Below are 26,951 nucleotides of genomic sequence, written 5' to 3' on the forward strand. Positions count from 1 at the left end.
GCTTCCCGTTTATGGGCTGTAATCCATAAAATGTGGATTCATCACATGCACAGGAAAACCGTACAATAAGGGGAAAGACAAAGCTTGGGTGAAAAATGTTTAAAAAAAACAGAGTCCTCTAAATCGGAAATAAAACATCCGGAACGGTGGAAAAAATAATGGTGGTGTCGGTGGAATGATGAAGTGCTCTCTCATTGGATTCATTCGGGATGGCACCCACTTTAAGGGAGCGGGGCGTAAATTCTTTTTTTAACAAGCCGGAAATGTCAGATCCCATTCCGGTTTTCCGGGGGAACGTATTTGGAAATGTACCTCGCGGTTTGGCGACTGTTAGTCGATGTTTACGAGCTCAGGGTGACAATATCCGCTGTTTGAAGAGATCATAATCTGTCTCTAGTTGATCCTGGCTCCAGCGAAATATGAACTGGTTGCCACTCTAAACGTAAAAAAATGAATCTGAACAGCAAATTTTGTGGGCACGTGAGTGGATTTGGTGTGGTAAGCGCTAAAAATTTCGCTTGTTTTGACAGTTGTATGACATGTGTAGAACCCAACCGTGGCGGCTGGATGAACTGAGTTTGCTCAGACGGATTCAAGAGTTTAAAATCAAATCTTCAAAGAAAAATAATATGACAGTAGACTGAGTCGATTTGGGGTCATTTTTTAATTTTTCAATCCCTGGGGTTAAAAAGCTTCCTTTTGGTTCAAAACTCATCCATGATTTTTTGCAGAATTTTTAAATAACGTTTACAAGAGTAAATTTGAACTTTTAGGTTGGTATGGGAAATTTGTACAGAAAAATCAATTTAATTTTTGATTCTTCTGAGAAATCGAAACTGCTAATGATTTTTTTCACCAGTTTACAAATTCTCTAAAGAAAATTTTCTGCAGAACAACTTCGTCGAAGATCTTAACTTCGTATCTCATTAGGCAAAAAAGTTATTAGCTGTTTAACAAGGGTATGTCTTTTGACATTGAAAAACAATAAATTAAATTGACATCACTGCTGGTGTCTAGCGAGTTTTCGCATAACTATTTTTCATGGAATACATTACGACGCACGAGCAGTGATGTCAATTGAATTTATTGTTTTCCAATGCCAAAAAACATACCCCTGTTAAACAGATGATAATTTTTTTTGCCCAATAAGATACGAAGTTACGGTCTTCAAAAAAGTTATTGAGTGGAAAATTTCCTTTTGAGAATTTATAATTTGGTAAAAAACCATAAACAGGCTAATTCTAAAATGACCCCAAATCGACACAGTTCAATATGGAAGCTTCTTCTCAACATCCGACACAGATCATTGACTAACCCATAAAAATATGTGTGGAGTCCCACATTAACGGATGGACTACAATAAACATTTTGGAAGCCACCGAAAACACCTTTTTCGCCTCCAAAACCGAAGAATGTGTATCAAACCGGATTACCCAGCGACTCATCCAATATCTATATGTTGTGGTGGCTGCTGAAACTGTCCTTTTCCACAATACTGTTGCAACGAATTCGCTCAAGCGAGCAAAAACGAGCACAAATAAAGCTCGAGAAGAGAAGCCAAAATTAACGGAAACCGTATAAAGCCTTCGGAAGATAAACAAAAAAAAACTCGTAAAGAAAATCTCGTCTGGTTTGGGCAGTAAAGTTTCCATTTTTTTTAAGTAGGGGAAAAGTTCATATAACGCCCCATGTGGCTAATACGCGCCACCCTTGTTTTGAAGAATCTGAAGCATTTTAAGCCTGAAAAATATTACCAATTTGTTCTAAATGCTGTGATTGGTCATGGCAAGTATGATTTTTTCCTTAAAATGCTCCTATGTCGTGATAATTTCACAATTAAGGTTTTTCTTCATTTCGATCTGAATTTTAAAACACTTTCAATAAGGTGTCACCAAGCAGAGAAAAACGAATAAGACAATTTTTTCTGACACATCGATAGAGGAGAATCTAAACTACGATTTAATGCTAAAAAATTATACCGAACTCGCTATGGTATGCTTTTTATGGGTATGTTTTATCACGGTCCATGCGCTCGTTATAACGCGCCAATCGTAGTAGGCTGAAAATAGCATTAATTTTTCGAAATGGCCAATTTTCATTGAAAATGAACAAAAAGTCTAAAACCTTATTTTAAGCGTTAATTCAGCCCAAAAAATCAACTTTTATTTTTTTTTAAATTTTGTTTAGTTCATTTTGATTTAATTTTCATTCAAAGTGTCTGCAAGTATTGGTGTGTTTTCGGTCTTCGGCTGTTTTCGGGTGTGTTCGGCTGATAGGCGCGTATTGAATACACGGCGGCGCGTATTTGCAACACAGTTTTGTTCTGTGGCTTTGAATAAGGTTTTTTAAAATCAAGTTTTTGAAGCAACAATAGCAATTTGAGTAATAAAAAATCATAGGCATTTATAGAAAACAATTTTCTTCAACGATTGCACCCATTTTTAACACAATTTGTACGTGGAATACATAGAAAATCAGCGATTCGCTTAGGTGGCGCATAATAGGGCATGTTCCCCTACACTGGAGCCACACAAGAATCAAAAACCGAAACGGAAATTAACTGAGTCCTAAGCAATGGACTGTGATGAACCATTCTGAGTGTAGCAATTACTAATGCAGTAAAATATTTTTTTCTATTCCAACAACACAACTGATCAGGTCTGAAGTCGATATTTTGAGGCTTATGACAATGCACAGTGGTCCACGACGGAGTTCTAAAGGGTGATACGGTCGAAATTTGGTCAAGGGAAAACGCGTGTAAATCGTTGAAATCGTTTATTTAAAAAATCAAATTTAATTTCTTTTTCAAGTTTAATTAGTATAAAATTCAGGAAAAATATTCAGTTAGGCTTCCGCTTTTCCAAATCCAAATTGACGGGCCTTACGCTTAACCCCTGCCATCAGATTTTGTACAGTCACCTTGTCCACCTTCTTCGCCGCAGAAGCCAGTTTGCCTTGAACTGCTGCTCGTCCTTAGCAGTTTTTTCGGTCTTCTTTAGGTTCCACTTGACAATAGCCCAGTGTTTCTCAATTGAGCGGAGCTCTGGCGTGTTGGGAGGGTTCTTGTCCTTGGGAACCACCTGCACATTGTTGGCGGCGTACCACTCCATGGCCTTTTTACCGTAATGGCAAGATGCCGAATCCGGCCAAAACAGTACGGAACAACCGTGTTTCTTCAGGAAAGGCAGTAGACGTTTATTCAACCACTTTTTCCCGTAAATTTCCTGGTTGACAGTCCCGGAAGCTATGAAAATGCTGCTTTTCAAGCCACAGGAACCGATGGCTTGCCAAACCAGATATTTCTTCGCAAACTTTGACAGTTTCATGTGCTTGAAAATATCTGCTACCTTTCCCCTTCCTTTTGCCGTATAAAGCTCCTGTCCCGGAAGCTGCTTGTAGTCGGCTTTGACGTAGGTTTCGTCGTCCATAACCACGCAGTCAAACTTCGTCAGCATCGTCGTGTACAGCCTCCGGGATCGCGCTTTGGCCGTCGTATTTTGTTTATCATCGCGATTTGGAGTCACTACCTTCTTGTAAGTCGATAGTCCGGCTTGTTTTTTTTGGCTCGATGCACGGTTGTAGACGATACACCCAGCTTATTTGCGGCATCTACTTGAAACTTAAACAATAAACTTAAACAGTCTCATCTAAACTATCTTATTTTGATATGGGGAAGAGCCTCCTTGTCACATCTTCAAAAACTTCAGACCCTACAGAATAGATGTTTGAAAAACATCTTCAGACTACCCCTGCTTTTTCCAACCCAACAGCTATACTCTCTGGGAACGCACAACATTCTTCCAATAACCGAACTCTGTAATTTGCAAACCGTTATATATGTTCATGATAATATACACTCGAGTAGCAATAACCAAAACCTAAATTTTACTACGGGATTAAGAACCCACAATACCCGTCAAAATAATTACTTGCAACGAAGCCGATCCATGACATCTTTAGGGCAAAAAAGAATTTCTTTTATAGGACCTACAATATACAACGCTTTACCTACTGAAATAAAGACCATCAACAACCGTTCCATGTTTAAAGTCAAAGTAGTACAGTTATTAAAAGAAAAATTGAATCGTTAAAAAAGTCGATCAACAACCAGTTTTTTTAAATCAAATTTTGTTTGTTTTTGTAGCATCGTAGTTTTCTTTTGTCGTACTTTTAACTATTAATAAGTAAACTTAAGTAAATGTAGCATAATATTTGATTAGTTAACATTATTAAAAAAAAAGAAATGGATCTCTTTAAAGGAAATTTTCTTCCATTGAGATCCTTATCGTAATATTGTTTAATTATAGCATACATTTCCTCGCAGTAAATAATAAACTTTTGTGTTCTCAGCATGATTAAAATTTTGTTCGCGTTGAAATTTCTTTGTTTTGCTGCCAGACGTGCTGAGAACAGTAGCGTCCATTACCAGGGGGCTCAATTGAGCCTCTTGGTGTGGGGGAGTGTGGTGGGCCGCTACAAAATTAAAAAAAAAAAATCTCTGAGAGAGAGGTTAGGGTTTCGCTTGAAACTACCGGCAACTCTCTTTGTCGTCTCAGCGGCTTCCGGTTTTCGATTTCTCCCCTATCCAGACTTCCTGGCTGTCGACAAACGTTCCCCAAACACTTTAATTACATTTGTAACGGTTGATTTGGCAACTTTTAACAATTTTGCCAGCTTTGCGTGCGAATAGCTCGGATTTTCGCGATGCGCGAGCAAAATTTTGATACGATGCTCTTCTTCCTTGGACGGCATTTTGACAACTGAAGAGTGAATTCCAAAATCTAAATAGGAGCAACATTCTACACAAACACACACACCTTCAAAATGAGGAGTGTTCAGGATTTTTAAATGCAAAATTGAAAGAAATACGTCAAGTTGATATTGACCAAATTTTGACCGTATCACCCTTTATAATCTTTAAACAAATATTAGGGCGTGTCATTTTTCTTGGTTTATGCTTAAAAACTTTTTCCACTGAAAAGATAAAACCAACCTGTCTTCTAAAGCATAGATCACGAAAAATCTGGACTATGGAGCTATGTAAAGAAAATACAAATGTTTTGTACTTAAAATGTAGGGTTTTTATTGCACTTTAAAGGAAAAAAAAATATTCCGATGTTGTTTTGATGAAATTTCAAACTTTTCGTCAAGTACTACTCATCATAGTTTGGACACCCTATTCACTGCCACTTTACTGTTTTTTTTGTGAGATCTAATGTACGGAAAAAAACGTTTTTCAGGCACTCCTCATTGTACATTTCGGAGTCCATGGTCTTGTTTTTCACAAAAACCGGGGTTTTTCGTCCGCAGCTGCAAATACCTAGCCAGATCAAACACTTTTCTGCTAACTTATCGGCAAAAACAAATTTGAATTTGGTGTGGGCATCACCCTGACCAGTGGCTTTGTAAAAATTTTAGCCAGGAAGTCGCCCAACATCAGATTTCGCGAGTTTTTAACCAGACCACGTCGGATTTTTGACGTGGGTGTCCGAAATTAATTTTCGTCTAGCGGCTTCTATCACGTGTAACTTTTTTGAAACAAAACGAATCGTAATGAAATTTTCAGCACTGATAGAGGAAACATTTCCGAACAAAGTATTGTCAAAATATTCCAGATCCGACAACTAGGAGCGCTATGGTATAATAAACAGTGCGTCCAGATTTTGGATGATCCATGCCTTACAAAATTGTTTCCAACGGTTTTTGAGGCAACCTTACCTAAGACACTACATACATATAGCGATTCGTAAGTGAGTTATGATTTTTTGAAAGTCGAAGTTTTTTTTATTTCAACTAGCGACCATTCTAGTGAAAGGGTTTGACTTGTAAGTGATGAAAATTAGTGTCGCGAGCTCGCTAGTACAAGCTATTAGTGTTGGTACCCGCAGAATTTGTTTCAGCTCCAATTTCAACTTGCGACCGGTAGATGAAAGGGTTTGACTTGTATGTGACGAAAATTAGTGTCGAGAGTTCACTAGTACAAGCTCCTAGTTTTAGTACCGGTAGAATTTGTTTTACACAGCTAACATGAAATCGTAATAGAAATGATAATCCAATTCGAATATTAAAATATTTTCAATAACCATCGTAAACAAGTTGGTATTGAGTGATTTTCTATCATTCATTTAAGACGAGCTTCGCCTAAAAATAGTTGAGTCGGATAGCAGTTTAGTCAGTTCTTAAATATGTCTCTAAAAAGTTGAGAATATGCTAATTCGGCATTTACGATTTGAGTGAACTGATTTACGATAAATGGGCGGTCCATCGATTGAAACTCTATCCGATCTCTCCCTTTTTTCCTATGACCAGTTCGTAAAAAGAAAATCTCACCTATAGAGCTATAGCGAGGAACATATCAACTGATGAGTTGGCATCGTGGTATGCTTATCATTGTAGATAGGGGAACATGCCCTATTATGCGCCACCTAAGTGAATCGCTAATTTTCTATGTATTCCACGTACAAATTGTGTTGAAAATGGGTGCAATCGTTGAAGAAAATAGTTTTCTACAAATGCCTATGATTTTGTATTACTCAAATTGCTATAGTTGCTTCAAAAACTTGATTTTTAAAAACTTTATTCAAAGCCACAGAACAAAACTGTGTTGCAAATACGCGCCGCCGTGTATTCAATACGCGCCTAGCAGCCGAACACACCCGAAAGCAGCCGAAGACCGAAAACACACCAATACTTACAGACACTTTGAATGAAAATAAAATCAAAATAGACTAATCAAAATTTAAAAAAAATTAAAGTAGGTTTTTTGGGCTGAATTAACGCTTAAAATAAGGTTTTAAACTTTTTTTTTCATTTTCAATGAAAATTGGCCTTTTTGAAAAATTAATGCTATTTTAAGCCTACTACGATTGGCGCGTTATAACGAGCGCATGGGCCGTGATAAAACATACTCATAAAAAGCATACTATAGCAAGTTCGGTATAATTTTTTAGCATTAAATCGTAGTTTAGATTCTCCTCTATCGATGTGTCAGAAAATATTGTCTTATTCGTTTTTCTCTGCTTGGTGACACCTTATTGAAAGTGTTTTAAAATTTAGATCGAAATGAAGAAAAATTCAAATTGTGAAATTATCACGACACAGGAGCATTTTAAGGAAAAATTCATACTTGCCATGACCAATCACAGCATTTAGAACAAATTGATAATATTTTGCAGGCTTAAAATGCTTCAGATTCTTCAAAACAAGGGTGGCGCGTATTAGCCACATGGGGCGTGATATGAACTTTTCCCCTATATCGCCTCCACTTTTGTAGCTATATGCTATTTTGGTAAGTTTAATACAATCTTTTAATCTAGTATAATTGTTTGAACAATTCGGTTGTTCCTGCAATATACCTCCTTAAATGTTTGTTGGGTGGCGTCGATTTGAACTAGCGACCCCTTTAGCGAAAGGGTTTGACTTGTAGGTGACGGACGTAGTGTAGTTTTTTTTTTTTTTTTTTCATTTGAGTTCAAACCATAACAGCCAGGTGTTTGCTGCCGTGAGTGGCTTCATCCCACTGAAACCACCTTGGGCTTCGTGTGCCAGATGTGCCCCTTGGTTTCACCCTATTATACTACATCAAGGGGTAGGCTGTGCTCATGCGCTTATACATCTTACCCTTTTCCACTTTCTCAATTTTGGTCTTTCTCCTTTTCTCTATCGCCAACTTCAGACTGGTACGGAAAACCCCGAGACGTGTGCCGGTTAGGTAACACTTTCAAAGTAACTTGCGCCCGTCACAGCATCCACTCCCGCAGGATTTCTAACCACCAAGACATGGCCGATTGAGAAAATACCAAGCTAGAATCCCGTCACGACCACCCCGAATGGCATCTCCGCTTCCTTTTGCTGCTTGAAAGATCCTAGCTGAGTACGTGAGACCTTTTAAGTCCCACCACTCGTATGAGTCCAGATTAGGGTTACACTGCACCCTAAGATCGCGTTGCTTTTGAATCGTAGTGTCATACGAGGCCCAAGACCTTCCGTTAGCTTGTGAAATTCGGTTGACTATCTCGCTTTCTCCGTTCATCATCTTTCCTGATTCTTATTAGATCGCGCATGATTTGCGAGATTTCGTCGACTATAGCACGCCCCGACTGTTCGTCGCGACACATTTCACTCACAATATTTTCCGCGTTCAAATTTTGAAGTTGTTGACGCCTTGAAAAGAACCTAGGACAAACAAAGATAGCATTTTCTGCCGATTTCTCCATATCTACACATTCCGGGCAATAAGGCGAGCTGATAAGCTTAAACCGATGATGGTATTGCTTAAAGCACCCATTACCTAAAAGGAACTGCGTCAAGTAGAAATTCACTTCTCCATACTTCCGATTTACCCAGTCTGAAAGTCGCGGGATTAGCCTATGCGTCCATCTTGCGTTGTTCGATGCATCCCATTGCTCCTGCCACTGACGCTGCTCGTTGAGTTCAACGCACTCCTGTTTTGCATGGTTACACTCTATATCCTCCGCCAGAGTTATGTCGATGGGAAACATGCCCGCGATGACAAAAGCTGCATCTGCTGATATGGCCCTGTACGCACAGGAAACTCGCATGGCTATCAGCCGATGAGTGCTCCGTAATTTGGATCTGTTGCGCTCTACCTCTATCGCGGAGCTCCAGGCCGCTCCTCCGTATCGTAGTTTCGACAGTGCTACGCTCGCAAGGAGACGTCTCTTGCTACTCTTTGGACCATGGCAGTTCGGCATAATCCAGGCCAATGAATCTATGACTTTCGATGCACTTTCACAACAGTATTTGACATGCGCACCAAAACTTAAGCGATGGTCGACCATTACTCCAAGGTATTTCAACTGCTGTTTCGAAGATGTCGTGTGCCCTCCAACAGTAATCTCCATGTGCGACATACAACTCTTTTATTGGTCACGAGCAGAACTTCAGTTTTATGGTGAGCTATTTGAAGCTTAACTCCCTCCATCCAGATGCCAACCCTTTCTACGGACACCGTTGCAAGGTCTTCTACCTCCTCGATTGTTTCGCCGGTAATCATGAGCACGATATCGTCAGCAAATCAGACTATCTGCACGCCTGCGGGTGGTTTCAGCGTTAACACCTCATTATACATGGCATTCCAAAGCACAGGTCTGAGTATGGAACCCTGTGGAACACCCGCTGTTAGTGCAGTAGATCGTAACCCAGTTTCGGTTTCGTACGTCAGGATTCGATTTTCAAAGAAGCTTCCTATTATCCTGCAGAGAGTATTGAGAACAAGCATCCTGTGAAGCGCTTTGGCAATCGCTTCCCAGCTGGCATTGTTAAAGGCATTCTTAACGTCGATCGCCACAATGGCGCAGTGACGAACACCTGTCCGATTATTTTTATATGCGCGCTTCGCGTACTCTGTCACCATACGGATGGCGTCCACCGTAGATCTCCACTTGCGCCTTCTGTGTAGATAATAAGTATGTTTAAAATTATCCTCTCCAGTAGCTTACCAAGGGTGTCCAGCAGACAAATGGGTCTGTATTATGATGGATGCCCTGGGGTTTCCCAGGTTTCGGTAGTAGCACCAACTTCGCCGTTTTCCAGGAATTGGGAAACGATCCCTCGTCGAGACAGTTTTGTAGCACCACTCTGAAAGTATCCGGAATGGTCTGTACCGCCACCTCCAGCGCTGCATTTGGGATTCCGTACGGACCAGGGCCTTATTCACCGCAAGTTTCTTAGCGTTAACCACAAGTTCCTCATTTGTTACTGGCTCGATGTCATGGGCAAGGTTGCCGAAAAAAATTCTGTGTTTTTGAGAAAAATAATTCTGACTTTCTGTGATTTTACCCAAAAATTCTGTGATGGATTTCTGTGATGCTATTTCTATGAATTTCATAGAAAAGTCATGATAAATTGGATCTTTTTCACATTTTAGTTGTGCAAAATCAATTACCATTACCAATCTCATCATACTTTTCTAATTCAAAGTAAGAAATCAAAACTTTATACTGTCCCAAAAAATTATAATTTCGGAAATCCATTTAACATTTTAAAATTCTGTGAAATCTGTGAAAATTTTAAAATTCTGTGTTCTGTGTCACAGATTCTGTGATGAAAATTTGCTCAAAATTCTGCGAAATTACAGATTTTTCTGTGATTTCGGCAACCTTGGTCATGGGAACCCGCGTCGTACGGGGAAAGTGGCCACTGCGTCGGGCCATGCTGCGGAAAAAGATGTACAACAATCTCTCTCAGTTTTTCCGGACACTTTTAGGTCAGCGACCGTGGGCCACCGAATCTCGCCAGTGCAACTTTATAGGCTTGGCCCCATGGGTTATCATCTACGCTCTGGCATAACGTTCTGTAGCAGTTCTCTTTGCTTGTTCTAATAGCTCGCTTAAGTGCCACCCTGGCTGCTCGGTAAACGGCGCCTCTCGTTTCTCTATCGGTTTCGTTTTTCGCCCGTTGAGCTCGTCGTCTGGCTTTTAGACAGCTAGTACGAAGCTCAGCTATTTCTGAGGTCCACCAGTAAGCTGGTCGTTGCCACCACTTCGGTGTATTCCTCCTGGGCATGGTCATGTCGCACACCGCTACCATCATTTTCGTCAGCTGCTCAGCATTATGGACCTGGCCCAAGCAACCAAAAGTTCGAATATCACTTAAGAAATGAACTAATAAGTTCACATATAGCTGTACAAAAGTTCTGTGGAACTTTTTTGCTGTTCAAATGTTTTTTCGAGGTCCATGGAACTTCATTCTTTATCAAGTTCAGCCAATACTCAAAAGAAGCTTTAAAGTGCTGTTTTGGTTTCTGTTTCTACTTTTTGGGAACTTTAAAGTTTGTATGAAGAAAAACAATCTACTTGTTACGTACTTCTCATTTTTTTCGAAATCAAGTAGCAATCAAAGGGTTGCAAGTCTTTTTGTACAGCTCAATAGTTCGTAAAAAATCTCTGTTGTACTATTTTGTAAACTTGAAAGTTTTTGATTAGTTCCAACGGGCATTCAAAAGCAACTTCGCATTTTAGAAACTTTGAAGTAGATTTAAAGGCTTAAATCTACCGTTTTCGAACTTAAACACGTGTTTGCATAAATAAACACAATGTGAAGTACACATTTAGTTCCGGAAGAACTTTTTAACAACTTGAAAGTGGGAATTAAGTAGAAATTAAGAATCTGGAAGTCATTTTAAAGAAAATCATCACATCGAGTAAAATTGTTGCCTACTCATGATGTCCATATGGGGCAACAAATATGGATCTCGACTTTCAAGCGGTGAGCTCGGGTTCAAGGCTTGGTAAGAACATGTTTTTTAAATGTAATGTGAGTTAGTAACAAATATGGTTGATTAATAATGAATCAAATTAGCGGTCTTGAAGGAGCGAAAGAGAAATTTTTTCGATTTTTTATGCTGCTTATAAAGTGGATTTTGAAGCTGGTTAGAAGTTGTTTGGCGATTTATGCGAACTTTTTGTCAACTTTAAAGTTCGTTTAACTACTTAAAAATTGAGCCGAAAAGAAGTTGTATTAGCATACTCAATTAAGCTGATCAAACCTGATAGAGGAATGTTATCCGAACTTTTGGTTGCTTGGGGGGATGCCTCCTGCATGTATAATGTATACAGCTTCGGTGCACACTTTGTTGTCGAAAACTTTAGTCTTCCATCTCCACTCGTGCACTGGCAGTTGCCTTACTGCTACCGGATTTCGGTCTCCGACGCTATAGCGTATCGCCTGGTGATCGCTGTGTGTATAATCGTCACACACTCTCCAATTCATGTCAGTTTTTACTGATGGACTCGCAAAGGTGATATCAATCACTGACTTTCTGTCTGGTATTCCATGCTTGCGATAAGTGCTGATGGATCTGGTGTTGCACAGCTCAACCTCCAGTCTCGTGAAGGACTCTAGCAGACTGTGGCCCCTAGGGTTGTTGCACCTACTACCCCAGTTTACCGCCCAGGCGTTGAAGTCTCCTCCTATTACTACAGGGGCCTTTCCTGTTAGTTCGAGAGTGAGTTCATCCAACATTGTGTTAAGCTCTCGGATCGTCCATCTTGGTGGAGCGGAAACTAGTATCGCGAGCTTGCTAGTACAAGCTACCAGTGGGTATCGGTAGAATTTAATTTAGCAATAATAACTGTAAAATATCGTCACAAACCATAGAGATAACTTGGGATCGTAAAACAAGGGTCACCTGTAATGTAAACAACACCTAAACTACCGAGATAAGAATTGAACCCTCACCTTCGTGGACCTACAATTAAAGATTGATTGCGTTGATCGCTGGACCAACTTAAATAAAGGCTGTAATTTCGAAATTTAGGTTTAGGTAACGGAAAAATGTAACGATTCTTAAGTTGATCATTGATAAAGCATGTGATATCTATTACTTTAATAAGCCAATCCTCAAATGTTCTTGTTTCAACTCTAAGAAAGCAGAAAATAATTCTAAAAGCCTTTACGGTCTTCGAGAGGAATAAAACAAGCGGCTCGACTTGATGTGGTTGAAAAGGGAAATAAATCTTCCCAGCAAGGGGTCACAAATATTGACTCGGCACACATTACTCATTCGTCATATTCACATACCGGAAGAGGGGAATGGCAGCCCATAATATTTAGCAATAAAGTTTTCCTCATCATCTTTCATCGAATATTTGCCTACCGCCTGCCCTTCAACGTTTCCATCTTTTTCCCTCTCTTTCAGGTTTCGGTCGTGGAATGGTGCAACATGTGGGACGCCTATGCCCGGAACCCGAACTCGGTCCTAGATTGGCAGCAGAGGTAAGTGTCTTGGGTCGGTGTTATCCCGTTATTGGGTGTGTGGGATGAGTTGGGAGTTCAGCGGAAAACTCATATCCATATTTGCCCAAAAAACTCCCCTGCCTTCGCTTCAAACCGCTTGTCTTCAGAAGACGGTAGGCTCAAAACCGCGAAGCGCAAGGTGCGGGTCAAAAGGTCTCTTCTGGAAGGGGGAACAGGGACTACCTTCCTGTGTTTGTGTCCTTATGAAATTGAATTAGCTCGCTATTTTGGGGTTTGTTTTTCAGAGCCCCATTTGGAGTGGATTTGGAAGGGACCATCTTTAAAGCCGAACTTCCCCTGTCTTCTAAGAGGCAGTGAAGCGTTGGCTTCTTCTTCTTCCTCTTCTTCTTGTTAATGGCGATGACTCGCGAAATGGTTTGCCACTGAATTTTTAATTAACAATAATTAACACGAAATGTACGCGACGTTGCGGTTGTGTTTTTTTTTATCTCGCTGTGTCAATGTTTGGAATCTCGGAGATGCCAACAACTTGCTATAAGGCATTAGGTTTTTGAATGAACAAAGAGAATGGGTTCAATGGGGCTTTGATTTTGTTTTGTTATGGCTTTGAAGAAGTGCGCTTGTTCGTTGATGAAATTTAGATTTGAATCAACGAACGAAAGTGGGTATCAAAACTGCGTTTCTCTCTTAATTTTTTTTTCTTAAAGTGGAAGCAGTAATAACTAATAAGTTATTGAACTTTAACTGGTGGATGAATAGTCAGATTTTTTGATTCTCTTTCGAACAACTATTGAAAAATAACGTCACTTACAACCGTTACCCCGTTAAATTCGTTAATCAACAGACTCTTTCGAGAACACTCGTTTTTAATTTTTATTTCTTCTCACTGTTTCTAAAAAAAGGCCTTTGGTATACTTATCAATTTTATGAATAAATTGATCAAAATGTTTAACCATGGTTTCATTCTGTTCTGGTATAGTTATCTGTATTCTACAATCTTGCTCGCCCCTACTTTTTTAAGTTTCAAATTTGGTTTCTTGAATTAGTGCTTTATTCAAATGCATAAAGAAAGAAATGAACATAATTTTCAATGAGTTTAAAATAAGGTTGCCAGATTTTCCGGTTTTATCTGGGTTTGCCCGGATGTTTAATACAAAATTTGAGAAAAGTCCGACCCGGTTCGGTTGTCCGGATTTCATTGAAAAATGCCTGGATTTTTCCCGGATTTATTCATTTTATTTGGCAAATCAAACAAAAAAGGCATTTGTGTTGTAAAACTTATTTTTTTTATACATCCAACGATTTTTTAGCTTTTAAAAAAAATATTATGAAAGGTTTTTTTGGATTCAAAAAAAAATTGTAAGATCTGTTCATGAGTTTTGGTCTGTCGAATAAAAATCATAATTTTGTAAAGTAATTATGGATTTTGATAAAATTTACCCGGATATTGCTCGGATTTTTAGTTGTGAATTTTGAAATCAAATGCCCGGATTTTGTCATTTTCTGGCAACCTTAGTTTAAATACCCTTTTGAATCATTTTCTAGAACGATATCAGAAATATTTAATCTTAACTATATGAATATTAATTTGTCGTACATATAGGGGAGAGTGGGGTATTGTGGGCCATGGGGAAACGTGGGTCACTTCAAATATCTCAGCTGTGTGGTGAGATAAAAATATCAATCCAACTGTCATCGTCGTCGCTTTGCGTAAGCATGTTTTTCTATATGTTGTTGACTTATGTAAGTATCATATGCTTCTTTTATTTAACTAGCCTAGAAAAATGTACTTACAAAATTAATCAAGCACCCGCAAAATTGCATCCGCGGGAGACCCAAAGAACATAAGCAAAATATGCTCATACGCTTATGATCTTAGTTTTGTCATGTTCTTTCACGTCGAAAAGGAATTTTTGATGAAACATCAATAAGTCACACAAACGCAACCAATTTGCAAATCATAGTTTGTGGGGAATCGTGGGCCACATTTTTGGGGTATCATGGGCCACCTATATTTTGGTGTTTTTATACACATTCTGAACTTAAAATACGTTTTTCCAATCTGCAAAGTATTCTTATGCAAAATAAAGAGTTATGAAAAATATTTTGTACATTTTTGCAGTGCGATAGAGACGAACATAAATCCTATATAAGGATTTTTTCCGAAATGTTCGCGAGCCGGGAATTAAAAACTATTGGATCATACACAACTCTCTTTTTTATTTCATCATCTGAAATTGCTTTAAAATTACTAAATGAATTATGAAATTTCAGTTTTAGGTCAACTCATAAAGTTTTTACGATATCTAGTCAATTTGGAGTTGGTGGCCCACGTTTCCCCACAGTTTATCAAAATCCGAAAAATTTAGCTTTTTATAAAACAGTCAAAACTCGGGAAGTTTATGTATTTAATAAATAAAAAAAATGCCTAATGATACCTTAAAAATGTTGAAAACTTTTCCATTAATTCTTTTCTTTTTATTTTTTATAATAAATAATCCCCTACCATTAATAAATTTATATTTTATTGTGAATGTTTAAAGTTTCTTATATTTTGTGTCCACATATTCAAATTCTAATAAGAAATTTTAAATACAAGACCAATATTCATACTGCTTTTACTTCATGCTTTTTTTTGTTCCTGATTCGTAATCATTTAGTTATTTTCTTTAAAGATTTTTTATTATTTTCATTTTCTTATGTTTAAGTTTCAATTCTAAATATTTTATTTTAATTCTCTATCAAATTTTTAAGTCGTTACATAGATCTTATGTTCTAGAAAAATTTGCCAAATGGAACAAAATAACAAACCTGTTACCTTAAAAAAATTAAAAATTATTTTTTTGAGTTTATGCACTTTGATTGAAAATCCAACAAAATGTGAATTTAAAATTTGTTTATCTTTTAAAAATGTTTTCCACACGAAAAAATTATAACAAAAATATTTATTTCAATCTGCATAAACTTATTATAATATTTTAACTTCTAAGTGTCGTATTTACAAAGCAACAGTAAATTTTTTTTAAGAAAAAGTGTTCCAAAATGTACGTTATGGGTTTACTTTATCCCTCAAGTCGTAAAAGATATATTTTTATTCTGTATGGATATTGATCATTGCTGAGGACGAATTCATCGATATTTTTTTCAATGACTTAGATTTATCCAATAACTAGCTGACCCGTTGTGCTTTGCTACACCTTCCGGAAATAAATGTAATTTGTAAAAATTTATTAAAATTTAGATTTTAGAGAGCATTGATTTAAATTAAACCTCTTCATACTTCAGAACCAACAACTTTGAAATGAGAGCTACAGCTGCAGTTCTGTATAGCAATTCAAAGAAGGTTTTTTTTTTCAGGGATTTTCATCCTGTTGGATGATTCATCCCATAAAAACACATTCAAAGAAGGTATATATTATTTACTGAAACTTGATCTCTAAACTCGTTTTTCAAGATCTGAAATTTGTACTCTGTACCCAAAAAAACCTTTTTAAATATGGTCCTTTCTTTGAAAAGCTCTTTATTTAAAATTTGCATGGGAGCTCTCCCATCTTTTTCAATTTTGTCCCCCACTGCTTGAAGAAGGTAGGCAAATTTAACCAGCTCGATACCCAAACAGCATTTATCATGGTAATGAAAAATAAATTAAATTAGTTATGAATTAAATACAGTGCAAATTTCTTTTTTTTAATAAATTTACCACGGTAAACAAATAAATATTTAAAAAAATATCAGGTTCATCACTAAATAAGTTCTCAGCGTTTTTTTTTATTTTCTCTTTGAAAGTCAAATATTCAAAAATGTAGGCAAAAACAAATTTCTAAGTTTACATTTGTCCCGTATATTGAGGCAAGTGTCAATGCAAAGCTCATTTTCAGATGCGTCAGAGTAATGGATTTAAAATGGATTTAATACGTATTTCTGTTTGTTTCTTTCATCAAGTTTTACTGATATATCTGAAGTATTCCTGCAGTATAAATTTATGTTTGTTACTCCACTTCAAACGAATGCTGTTCAAAGAGAATGACCTTCATTTACAAAGACATTTAAGAGTTTTCAATATCCGCTCCAGTTTCAACATTCGGAATACCCCTTCTGGGTTTCCCAACGTATTGAATCGTTTTGAAGATGAATTTCTTAAAAGTTTGACGTTTGTCCTTGCCCCACCGTGTCAGTTGACAGGAAGGAATATTGTTTTTAACACTTTAAGGTTATACTAAAAATTTTTCATAAAAATTTTGCGTCCAGTTGAATATCAGTTCTAAAGTCTCGCTTTTCAAAAACGAAGCTGATCAAAAGTCTCTTTCATTCAGCCATGTAACACAAAAACACTTTTTATGTTATCAGAATGGGGTTAGGCTTAATAGCGGCACGTTATCCAAACATACGGGAAAATTGTGCCAATTTCTAGAAGAATAAATTATTTTTAATTTTTTTTAAACAGAAAAAGTTGAACGTTTGAACATGTTCTTATGTTCCTTGAATGAAAAGTCGAATGCTACCTACATTAAAACGAACTAAATATGGAAGTAATTTTGCAAATCTTTCAATTGGTTTTGATTCGATTGATAAAATACCAATCCGTGTCACATCTAGGCGTCATTTATTACCACGTGCTGTGTACAAATCAAATAAGCAAGAAAAAAACACATCTAGGTTGCATATCGCCCCACGTGTTTGAGAAACAGGCGCCTTATTGTTAAATTTTCCAGCAAGCAATGAACAGTGTGCTTTGGTTACTATCCTCTTGCGTCGTGCTCGCCCATGGAGACGAAAAACAAACCCCAGGTTGAGAAATACGCGCCAAAATATTCCTACTGATCAGTATGCTATGCCTGGGTTACTTTCCATTTTCGACGTTGGCTTGCGACGCCTCGGCCATAGAGACGAAAAACAAACCGCCCAAAGGAAAAAAAAATCTCAAAAAAATGGATGTCATGACTTTAATTTGTTTCGAAAAACTACAAATTTTGTATGGAAGCCTCTCCTTCCTTAAGTCGGATGGAGTTTTGACTATTACAGAAACCATCCCCGGCCTCAAAAACCCTCAGATGCCAGTTTTGACGATGATCGGTTCAGTAGTTTCCGAGTCTATAGGGAACAGACAGACAGACAAACATTCATTTTTATATATATAGATTTCCTAATAAAAAGGACTCAAAAAATGAGCTGTTATCTGAATATTAGAAAATTGCGCCTTGAAGTATGCAATTAATTTTTGGTGTTAGAAGACAAACTTTTTGAATTCTGTTTGTCTGACACTTATAAACTGTAAAATGAAATCTAATATGGCCAAAAAAGTCGATGGAGCTTTTGTCTTTAGATTTTGCATGATTTTTGCCTTAGCTTAGAACATCCTGATTAAAGGATCAAATCTCCTTTAAATTTCAAAATATCACAATATTTTCAGTCCCACCAAAACGCTTCTAGATAATTTACGGGTTCATGTAACTTCACCATCATATGAATTTGATATTACACGCTGTCAGATAATCTAAGAGACGGTGATCTGCGAAACATTTCCAAAAAGATATGATGAGTATAATAAAGAGGAATTAAGTATCCCCATTCTACCTATTTTTACATTTTCAGTTTTTTTTTAAATTTTTTTTTTATATTATGCTTGGCCTTTATTAAATTTTAGACGTTTTCATATGTCCGTTCAATTGTCTTTTCTCACCCGAGCAGACTTTGATGCCCAAATCGATAGCAAACTGACACCAGAATCAGGTGTCAACAGCATTCTGATAGCATCATTTTGCTGTTGACTTTTCTACTACAGCAAAATTAGGCATCCTTGAGGTTTCCTCATTTTCCATTTGACAGCTATCCTATACCAAAATAAGGTAGCAACAGCAACCAACTAGCATAATTTGGTGTTAAAGTGATCCGACAGCAAAATAAGGCATTGTTGAGGTTTAATTAATTTTAAAGGTAACAAACAAAAAAAATTTTAACGAGCTCAATAACTATGAAATCAGTTTAGTTTCGTACTGTGCCACAGCTTAAAAAAAACTGTTTACCCATTTCATTGCGCTTGTAGGTACATCTCAGCCCCTTAATTATTGTCCTCATCTCAAGAACACATCCACGATTTTTATTTAAAAATATTACCTTATTGGGATCCAAAAACACTGCAGAAAGTTCAGCCGCATTCAGCACGGATCGCCCACCGTCGGTAACCGATTTGACATTTGACATTCGGTACTTTCGAATCGGCCGAGCAGATTGTACCGGGGCCGCAACTTCGTTTTCAGGCCAAGTTTTCACAGCAGAAACATATCGATCATCTCACCGAACATGGCAAGTTTGTAGTTACTAATCGTCTGACGATCCGGAACTGAAATATGTTCCACCACCTGTTTTCCTAGCTCGTGCTCCATTCCAAAGCATTCTTTCGCAAGTCACCCGGTATGCCGTTATTCGACACGTAAAGTCCTACTGCCTGTCGAAGAAGTCCACCAGTGTTCCAGATAGAACGGTAACGTTTCCAGCTCGATTATTTGGAATGGTCCATCGAATAATGGCAAATTGGGATCGATTGGGAGAAACTGGACAAATTATTTTACGGCTCTTTCACCTCCACTTAAAACAACATGACACAAAATTTGTTATTTGCTTCACACTGATAGAAAAAAAAGCAACATGACCACATTGAGAAAATATAACTCATGTTTGGCGAAACAAAAAATGTGTTACTCAAAAATGGGCTGATTTTTTTAATCTAAGTTTTTTTTTCATTAGACCCAACATTATTCCATTGCAGCCAGAAATTTTATGAAAATTATTCATTAAAGCATATGTGAAAACATATTGATATTATTTTATTTATTCATAAAGTAACATGTCATTGTATTGTGAAAAGGCATATGATAACTAATTTTCAACTTAAAGTTTTTAAGTAAAGATAAGTTTATCATTTTACATAACAACATCATTTTAAAACATAAATTATTCTTCGATTTATTAAAATTATGCTCACTTTTGAGTTAATAATTTAAAACTTTTTTTCCTTTCTCCAAAAATGAGTTCAATTTTGTGACAGTGTAAAGTATACAACAAAGTGTCATTTAAAACGCGAAATTATTAGCTAGAAAAGATCACGTCCCAGAAGACCAACGGTTTGGAACAGATAATCACCAGCAACACCCTTTGGACTCTTTTAATGTTCTGTGCCAGCATCGTGTCGTTAGAAAAAGTGTTCCGGAATACTTAACCACGGTAGCGATTTCAACAGGTAAGGTCAACAGTCTGCAAACTACAGGCGAGTTTCCCTGTTTGTATCCGCCGGATCATCCCCAGAAACTCCCAGCGTTTAGTTATGTTATCCATCCCAAACAGCCAATATTCGGTGTACCTTTTCAGATAATTAAACCCCGTCACAGACTGCAATGGAAACGGAAGCTTTTTACTATCCGGAGCCGACTGTAGGACTTCTACGTTTCAAAGAACGAGGGTATAATAAAGAATGGATTCGAAATGTAAGACGAGCTGACATCCCAGAGGAAAAGCTGCTGAAACTAGTTCCGAATCTACATACGATTATTATCGACAATATTACCCTGGCCGGTGAGATGAACGATTTGTCTCCGCTTTCGGAATATCACCCGGAACCGAAGACACATCTCCGCAACAATCAATCAAAAAGCCGAACCAAAACTATCGATTGTCAAATGTTCGACTGTGAACCGACGGTATTCAATCCATGCAATATTCGACTGGTGTTTCCGCAGCACTTTCCGGTCAGAACAGTTCAAGGTAAGAACAATATGATTTTTAATTTATCATTCTGGGGTTCTCTTTGCTGCATGTCAAGAACATATTTTGATTATTTACTCATACAGCTAATTTTAAACGCCTTTGTGTAGGCAATGTTTTTAAAACAGGTTTTGTTTTCTTACTGCGTTGTAATGTTTATAGTCTGCACAAAGGCGCTTTATTTAATGCGGATCTGATCTTGATTCAAATTTATAGAAAATGTAATGTAAGCGATTATTTAACTGGAATTACTTACTCCAAATTTTATTGCCAAATATCGACGGCTGTATAGTTAACTCTTGGCTAAACAATACAATTTGAAAAAAGATACAAACATTTTTCACTTAAGCACACGTTTAATGTCAAATTATAACAAACTTTGCTATAAAACCTTGAGAGTTAAATCTGCTCTTATTTTGTCTGGCATAAAGTGGTATTTTTGAAAGCATATAAACGCCAAATTTTGCTTTCATGTGATGCCTTGTATTGCCATCAACAAGCTCTCAAAACCTTCGGAAACTGAGGTGTAGTTAGGCTCTCAGTTTTAGCAAAATTAGGCATCACTTTGCTCACCAAGTATGAAAATTTGTGCTCTCATTTTTGCTGTGTACCCCCTTATGTCAAGCAAAATGAAAGCAAATTTGGCTCTCGGGGCGTGATAGCAAAATTTGCTATAATTTTGCCCTAAAAGTCTGCTCGGGCAGATATATGTTAAATCTGTTTCTTGTCAAGCTTAGTTTTATTTTGCATTCTGTTTATTAATTTCAGTTTTATTTCATGATTATCTCTTCTTCCATATTCTTGCCTTTTATTTGATATTTTTTTTATACTCAAATTAATTCTTATCTTGGATATCATTTTTGGAGCTACCCATTGTATTGAAATTGAAAAATTAGTAGACGTGATCATTTACTCCATGAAATTATTTTCTAGTTATTTATGTTCATTTGGTTGGGCCGTTAATTACCGTAAACTGGGGTGACTTTGATCAAAATGAAGTTTTTGTAGATTGACTAAGTAAAAAGTTGAAATATCTGAAAACTGTTTACTACGTTTGATAGCCTATAAATTGAGTAAAAAATAATCAAAATTTGTTTTTTAGAAGATTTGTGATACTACTTAAAATGTAATTTTTAAATCTAAAATATCTGGTTTTTCGAAGGCTCACAAACAAACATCTCTCCTGATCAAATTTAAGCATTTAGGAGCAAATGGGTTGTTTTATATGAAAGTTCAACTTTTATCTTTGTTTAGGTTTAGTTTAAGTGTTATTTTTATGGTCATTTGGTGATCATTTTTGGATATTGATTAAAAAAACATGCGAAAGCTGCTATAGTAAAAATGGTTAAAACCCTATCAAATGGTTCAATTTGCAGAAAAAAAAGAACACAGGATCAGTGCGAGGATCTAGGGAATTGCATGAAGGTTAAATCTCATTTGTTTTTGAGGCAAAAAAAAATTGAAAAATGTTTATAATTTCTACCCCTAGATGTATTCAGCAACATTGTCCATCTTTTGATTATAATAGTTTTTGAAAAAAAATCAGTTTATTCCTTACAAAAATTGCTGTTATTAATGTTTATGCCTTCTGTGCTAAACGACACCCTAAAAGTAGTTTTGAAGATGTTACCCCGAAACTCGAAATCTGGTTTTGTAACAAACATTCAGTGTTCGGCACAGAAGCGCTAATCCGCTAATCGCTAATTGGTCCGCTAACTTTTTGTTAGCGGTTTAATTTAGCCGCTAAATTATATTTAAGCTAGCGAATGGAAAAGTTCCGCTTTTTTTGGTTTCGCTAATTGAAGATCGCTAACTTCTACATAAAGGTATAAATATTTGTTTCCAACTGAACAATTTTTACTAATAGAAGTGTACCTACTTTTTGTTATTATCAAGTTGAGGAGGAATTGGATATCATTCTGACTCCAATATGCCCTCTCAATGGAGGAGTGCGTACAGGGATCATACAAAAGGTGCGTATTCATGTTAACGAGCTTTGATCACCGCTGATTCTTATTGGCTTTTCTAGTTGATGCTTTTCGGTGAATTTGAAATCAAATAAAAACAATTCTTTTGACGTTTCGGCCTACTATCATCAGGCATCCTCAGAAAACTATATTATAAACAAAAACTTAAATTAATACAAAAAATTATTCACAATATTCCATCACAATTTCACTGAATTCATAGAAAAAATCCAACAAAATTTGTAAATACTAAACTATTTTCAACATCCATAACCAGCTTTTGGTTTTAAAAGTGTTTGACATATTTACTTTTCAGCATGCGGTTACACAAATAGTCTAAATATTCACATTTTGCAATCTTTTAACATAAGGATTTTGCATTTCTATCCTGCAAGCTCGAAATGGTTACAGCTGGTTAAAGATTTAGCATGGGACTGAACACAACAACCAATCTAAGAAGACTATGTTTGTAAATAATTTTTTATCAAAACATGGAGAAAAATATATAGATTTATTAGCGATATTACGTGTCTACACGAACATAAATATGATTGTTTGGTTCTGACCTGAAAATACAATCAAGCCAACCATCTGATTATACGTTGCCACAAATGGATAAATGGCTGATTCAGCGATCGCATCAGCTTCGAGAATCCAACAGGAATTTTCAGTCAATTATTCGTATGTATTCCGAGTACTCTCTGCCACTATTCTGACAATTTCGGTAAATTCTTTATCACCGTAATCGCAGAGCCTTGCTGCTTCTAAGACTCTATTGATGAACACGAGATCCGATTCATCTGGTTTCTGACAAATTGAAGCCAATTTGCGGCGCTGTAGTATAACGTCTGAGTGCGAACCAAAATAAGATTTCAGCCGATGCGTGGGTCACTTCCATCTGTACCGTTGAGCCGTCAACACGTACGCCGGAGCATCGTATCGTTGCTGTGTACCTGCAGGAACATTTTTACATTATTTATTTTTTGCTTACCTGTTTTTCAATCAGCACTTTTCAGTGCTAAAATTATTTTCATTTTCTTTTATTCATATTTTCTCTTTTCTTTCCAGCATGGGGAAGTCATCGGCTGGCTCAAGGGCCGGTAGGAAACGAATTGCCGAGCCTAATTCAGGTCCATCGCCCAAAAAAGTTGAAATTTCCAACTCATTCGATGTCCTTCATAACATCGGTGATGAGGAAATATTCATATTTAATTCTGATAAGAGTACTAAGAAACCTTCTTCTTCTTATACTCTTAAAAACGAAAAGATTCCACCAATAACGGTCACGATTCCCGACTTCAATGCCTTTCGAAAAGAAATCGTCACTTCCGTCAAGGATGTGAAGATTTCTTTTCAGATCGGTCGAAGGGGAACTGCTCGTATATTGGCGGAATCTTTTAATGATTTTCAAAAGGTTTTAAATTATTTGAATAATAAAAAACACCAATTTTTTACGTACGACACTAGAAGTGATCGTCCATTTAAAGTTGTACTTCGTGGTCTCACTGGCGATCAGACACCGGATGAGATCACAGCTGAATTAAATTCTTTGTTAGGTTTTTCTCCAATTCAAGTAATTCAAATGAGGAAAAGAACCAACACGAATAATACCAGTAGTGTTGGTTTTGCTCCTGAACTTTATTTGATCCATTTTAAAAAGGATCAGGTTAATAATTTGCAAATTTTTGAAAAGGCTCGTCTTATGTTTCATTGTCGAGTCAAATTCGAACCTTTTCGTAAATCTTCTACCAATTTTCTTCAAAATATTACGCAATGTCGTCGTTGTCAAGCTTTTTGTCATGGCACTAAAAATTGTAGAATGAATGCCAGATGCATGTTTTGCGGCTCATTCGATCATGAAAAATCTAAATGCCTTTTTGGTGGTGATAAGCCAAAAACAGAATTTTTTAAGTGTGCAAATTGCGCAGGTAATCATTCCTCGAATTCGCTGGACTGTCCCATCAGGGCAAAAATTATTGCTTCTAGGAAAAATCCCAAAATTTCCAGAAAAGTTTCTTCTCCTCCTTCCTCTTTTTCGTCTTCACACGTCGGGCCGGCAAACAACCTGCCTGTTCGCGGTCAGCCTCGGCCTACATTGGAATCACGGCTGGGTAATACCCGAAGTGATTTTAATGTTACCTGGGCTGATTCTGCGCCACAGACTCGTTGTTTATCGTTCTCAGAGGTGGTTGAAAATGGGTTGCCTTCTTCAGGTTTAACTAATAAAAATGGGAAAAAACCAAGTCTCAACGTTCATGCGAAGGCTTGGGAAAATCCCCGAAATTCAAATACTTTTTCTTCTCCTTCCTTTTCTGATCCTAACAATTTTGTTGATTTGGGTGAGATTACTGAGGAAAAATTAAAATTTTTGCATCAAAATTTAATGGAAATGATGCAACTTATGTTGAAAGCAAATTCAATGTTTGAAGCTTTCCAAACTTCTTTTAATTATGCTAACAAAATTATTATGACTTTGCGATTCCCTCATGGATCCAAATAGATGTTTTTTAAATATTATGAATTGGAACGCTAGATCTTTGCTGGCTAACCAAGATGAATTCTTTTTATTTTTGAAAACTCAAAACATACATATTGCTGCCATCACTGAAACTTTTTTACAGCCAGACAATAACTTGAAAAGCAATGCTTTCTTTAAAATTTTACGAAATGATCGACTTGATCGACAAGGTGGGGGTGTAGCTATTGTCATCAATAGTCGTCTCAAATTTAGACTTCTTCCTTCTTTCAATACAAAAGTCTTAGAAACAATTGGAATTGAATTAGAAACTTCTATGGGGAAAATTATAATTGTTGCCGCATATTTGCCTTTCCAATGCAGCGGTGAACAGAAAAATTTTTTGAAGGGAGATTTACAAAAACTCACCAGAAATAAATCTAATTTTTTTATTATTGGTGACTTTAATGCAAAACACCGATCTTGGAATAATATTTCATCAAATTCAAATGGGAATATTTTATTTAACGACTGCTCTGCAGGTTATTATACTGTTGAATATCCTAATGGGCATACTTGTTTTTCTTCAATTAGAAATCCCTCCACAATTGATTTGGTTCTAACGGATTTAGGCGAGCATTGTAGTCAATTAGTTACTCATGCGGACCTCGATTCAGACCACCTTCCAGTAACATTTTCTTTATCCCAAAGTCCTATTGAAAACCCTTTAAAATCAGCTTTTAACTTTCAAAAGGCTAACTGGGAGCGATATATGAATTTTATTGAACGTAATTTGAATGTAAACGTTCCACTTAATTCAATAGAAGATATTGATTTGGCTGTAGAAAATTTGACAATTTCAATAGTCAATGCTAAAGCCGCTTCAATACCTAAAGTTAAACATAAATTTAATCAACCTTTAATTGATGATGATCTTCAGTTTTTAATACGACTGAAAAACATTCGTCGACGCCAATATCAACGTACTAGGGATCCTTATTTGAAATTTATTTATTGCGACCTTCAAAAAGAGATCAAACGTCGTTTAAATTTCATTCGTAATGAAAACTTTGCCAAAGCAATAGAGGACATAAAACCCTACTCAAAGCCTTTTTGGAAATTAACTAAAATTCTGAAAAAGCCCCAGAAGCCAATTCCTACTTTGAAAGACGGGGATAAACTTCTTTTAACGAATGCAGAAAAAGCTCAAAAATTAGCCCAACAATTTGAGTCTGCTCATGATTTTAATTTAAACGTTGTAAGTCCAATTGATGCTCAAATTTCCCTTGAATTTGATGATATTCTTTCTAAACAAAATGTATTTGAAAGTTCTCATGAGACAAATATTGATGAACTTAAATTGATTTGCAAAAAATTTAAAAATATGAAAGCCCCAGGGGAAGATGGGATTTTCTATATTCTTATTAAAAAGTTGCCTGAAAGCACTTTAAATTTTTTAGTTAAAATCTTCAATAAATGTTTCCACTTGGCTTATTTTCCCAATAAATGGAAAAATGCCAAAGTAACTCCAATTTTAAAACCTGGAAAAAATGCTTCAGAGCCTTCGAGTTATCGACCAATTAGTTTGCTCCCTTCTTTAAGTAAACTATTTGAGAGAGTTATTTTGAATAGAATGATGATTCACATTAATCAGAAATCTATTTTCCCTGATGAACAATTTGGTTTTCGTCATGGACATTCTACTACACATCAACTTTTGAGTGTAACTAATATGATTAACGCTAGCAAATCTGAAGGATATTCAACTGGTGTTGCTCTTCTTGATATTGAAAAAGCTTTTGACAGTGTTTGGCACAAAGGTTTAGTAGCTAAATTAGCTCGATTTGATTTTCCTGTATATCTCACCAAAATTATTCAAAATTATTTGACTAGCCGAACCTTACAAGTAAGCTATCAAAATTCATGCTCTGAAAGGACACCCATTAGAGCTGGGGTCCCTCAGGGCAGTATACTTGGGCCAATTTTATACAATATTTTTACTTCTGATCTTCCTGATGTACCAGAAGGAAAAGGTAGAAGATTATTTGCTG

General features: G+C 36.6%; 1 protein-coding gene across 1 annotated transcript in view; it reads left to right on the forward strand.

The window, feature by feature from the left end:
* LOC129740591 (calexcitin-2-like) overlaps positions 1-26,951 on the forward strand; it is a 262,286-nt gene that overhangs the window by 212,246 nt on the left and 23,089 nt on the right. Inside the window, exon 5 of the mRNA XM_055732292.1 lies at positions 12,662-12,738. Coding sequence (XP_055588267.1) covers positions 12,662-12,738 — 77 coding nt within the window. The remainder of the gene's footprint in view (positions 1-12,661; positions 12,739-26,951) is intronic.

Source organism: Uranotaenia lowii, chromosome 1 (genome assembly GCF_029784155.1).
Source record: "Uranotaenia lowii strain MFRU-FL chromosome 1, ASM2978415v1, whole genome shotgun sequence".
In the NCBI taxonomy this organism is placed as follows: Eukaryota; Metazoa; Arthropoda; class Insecta; order Diptera; family Culicidae; genus Uranotaenia; species Uranotaenia lowii.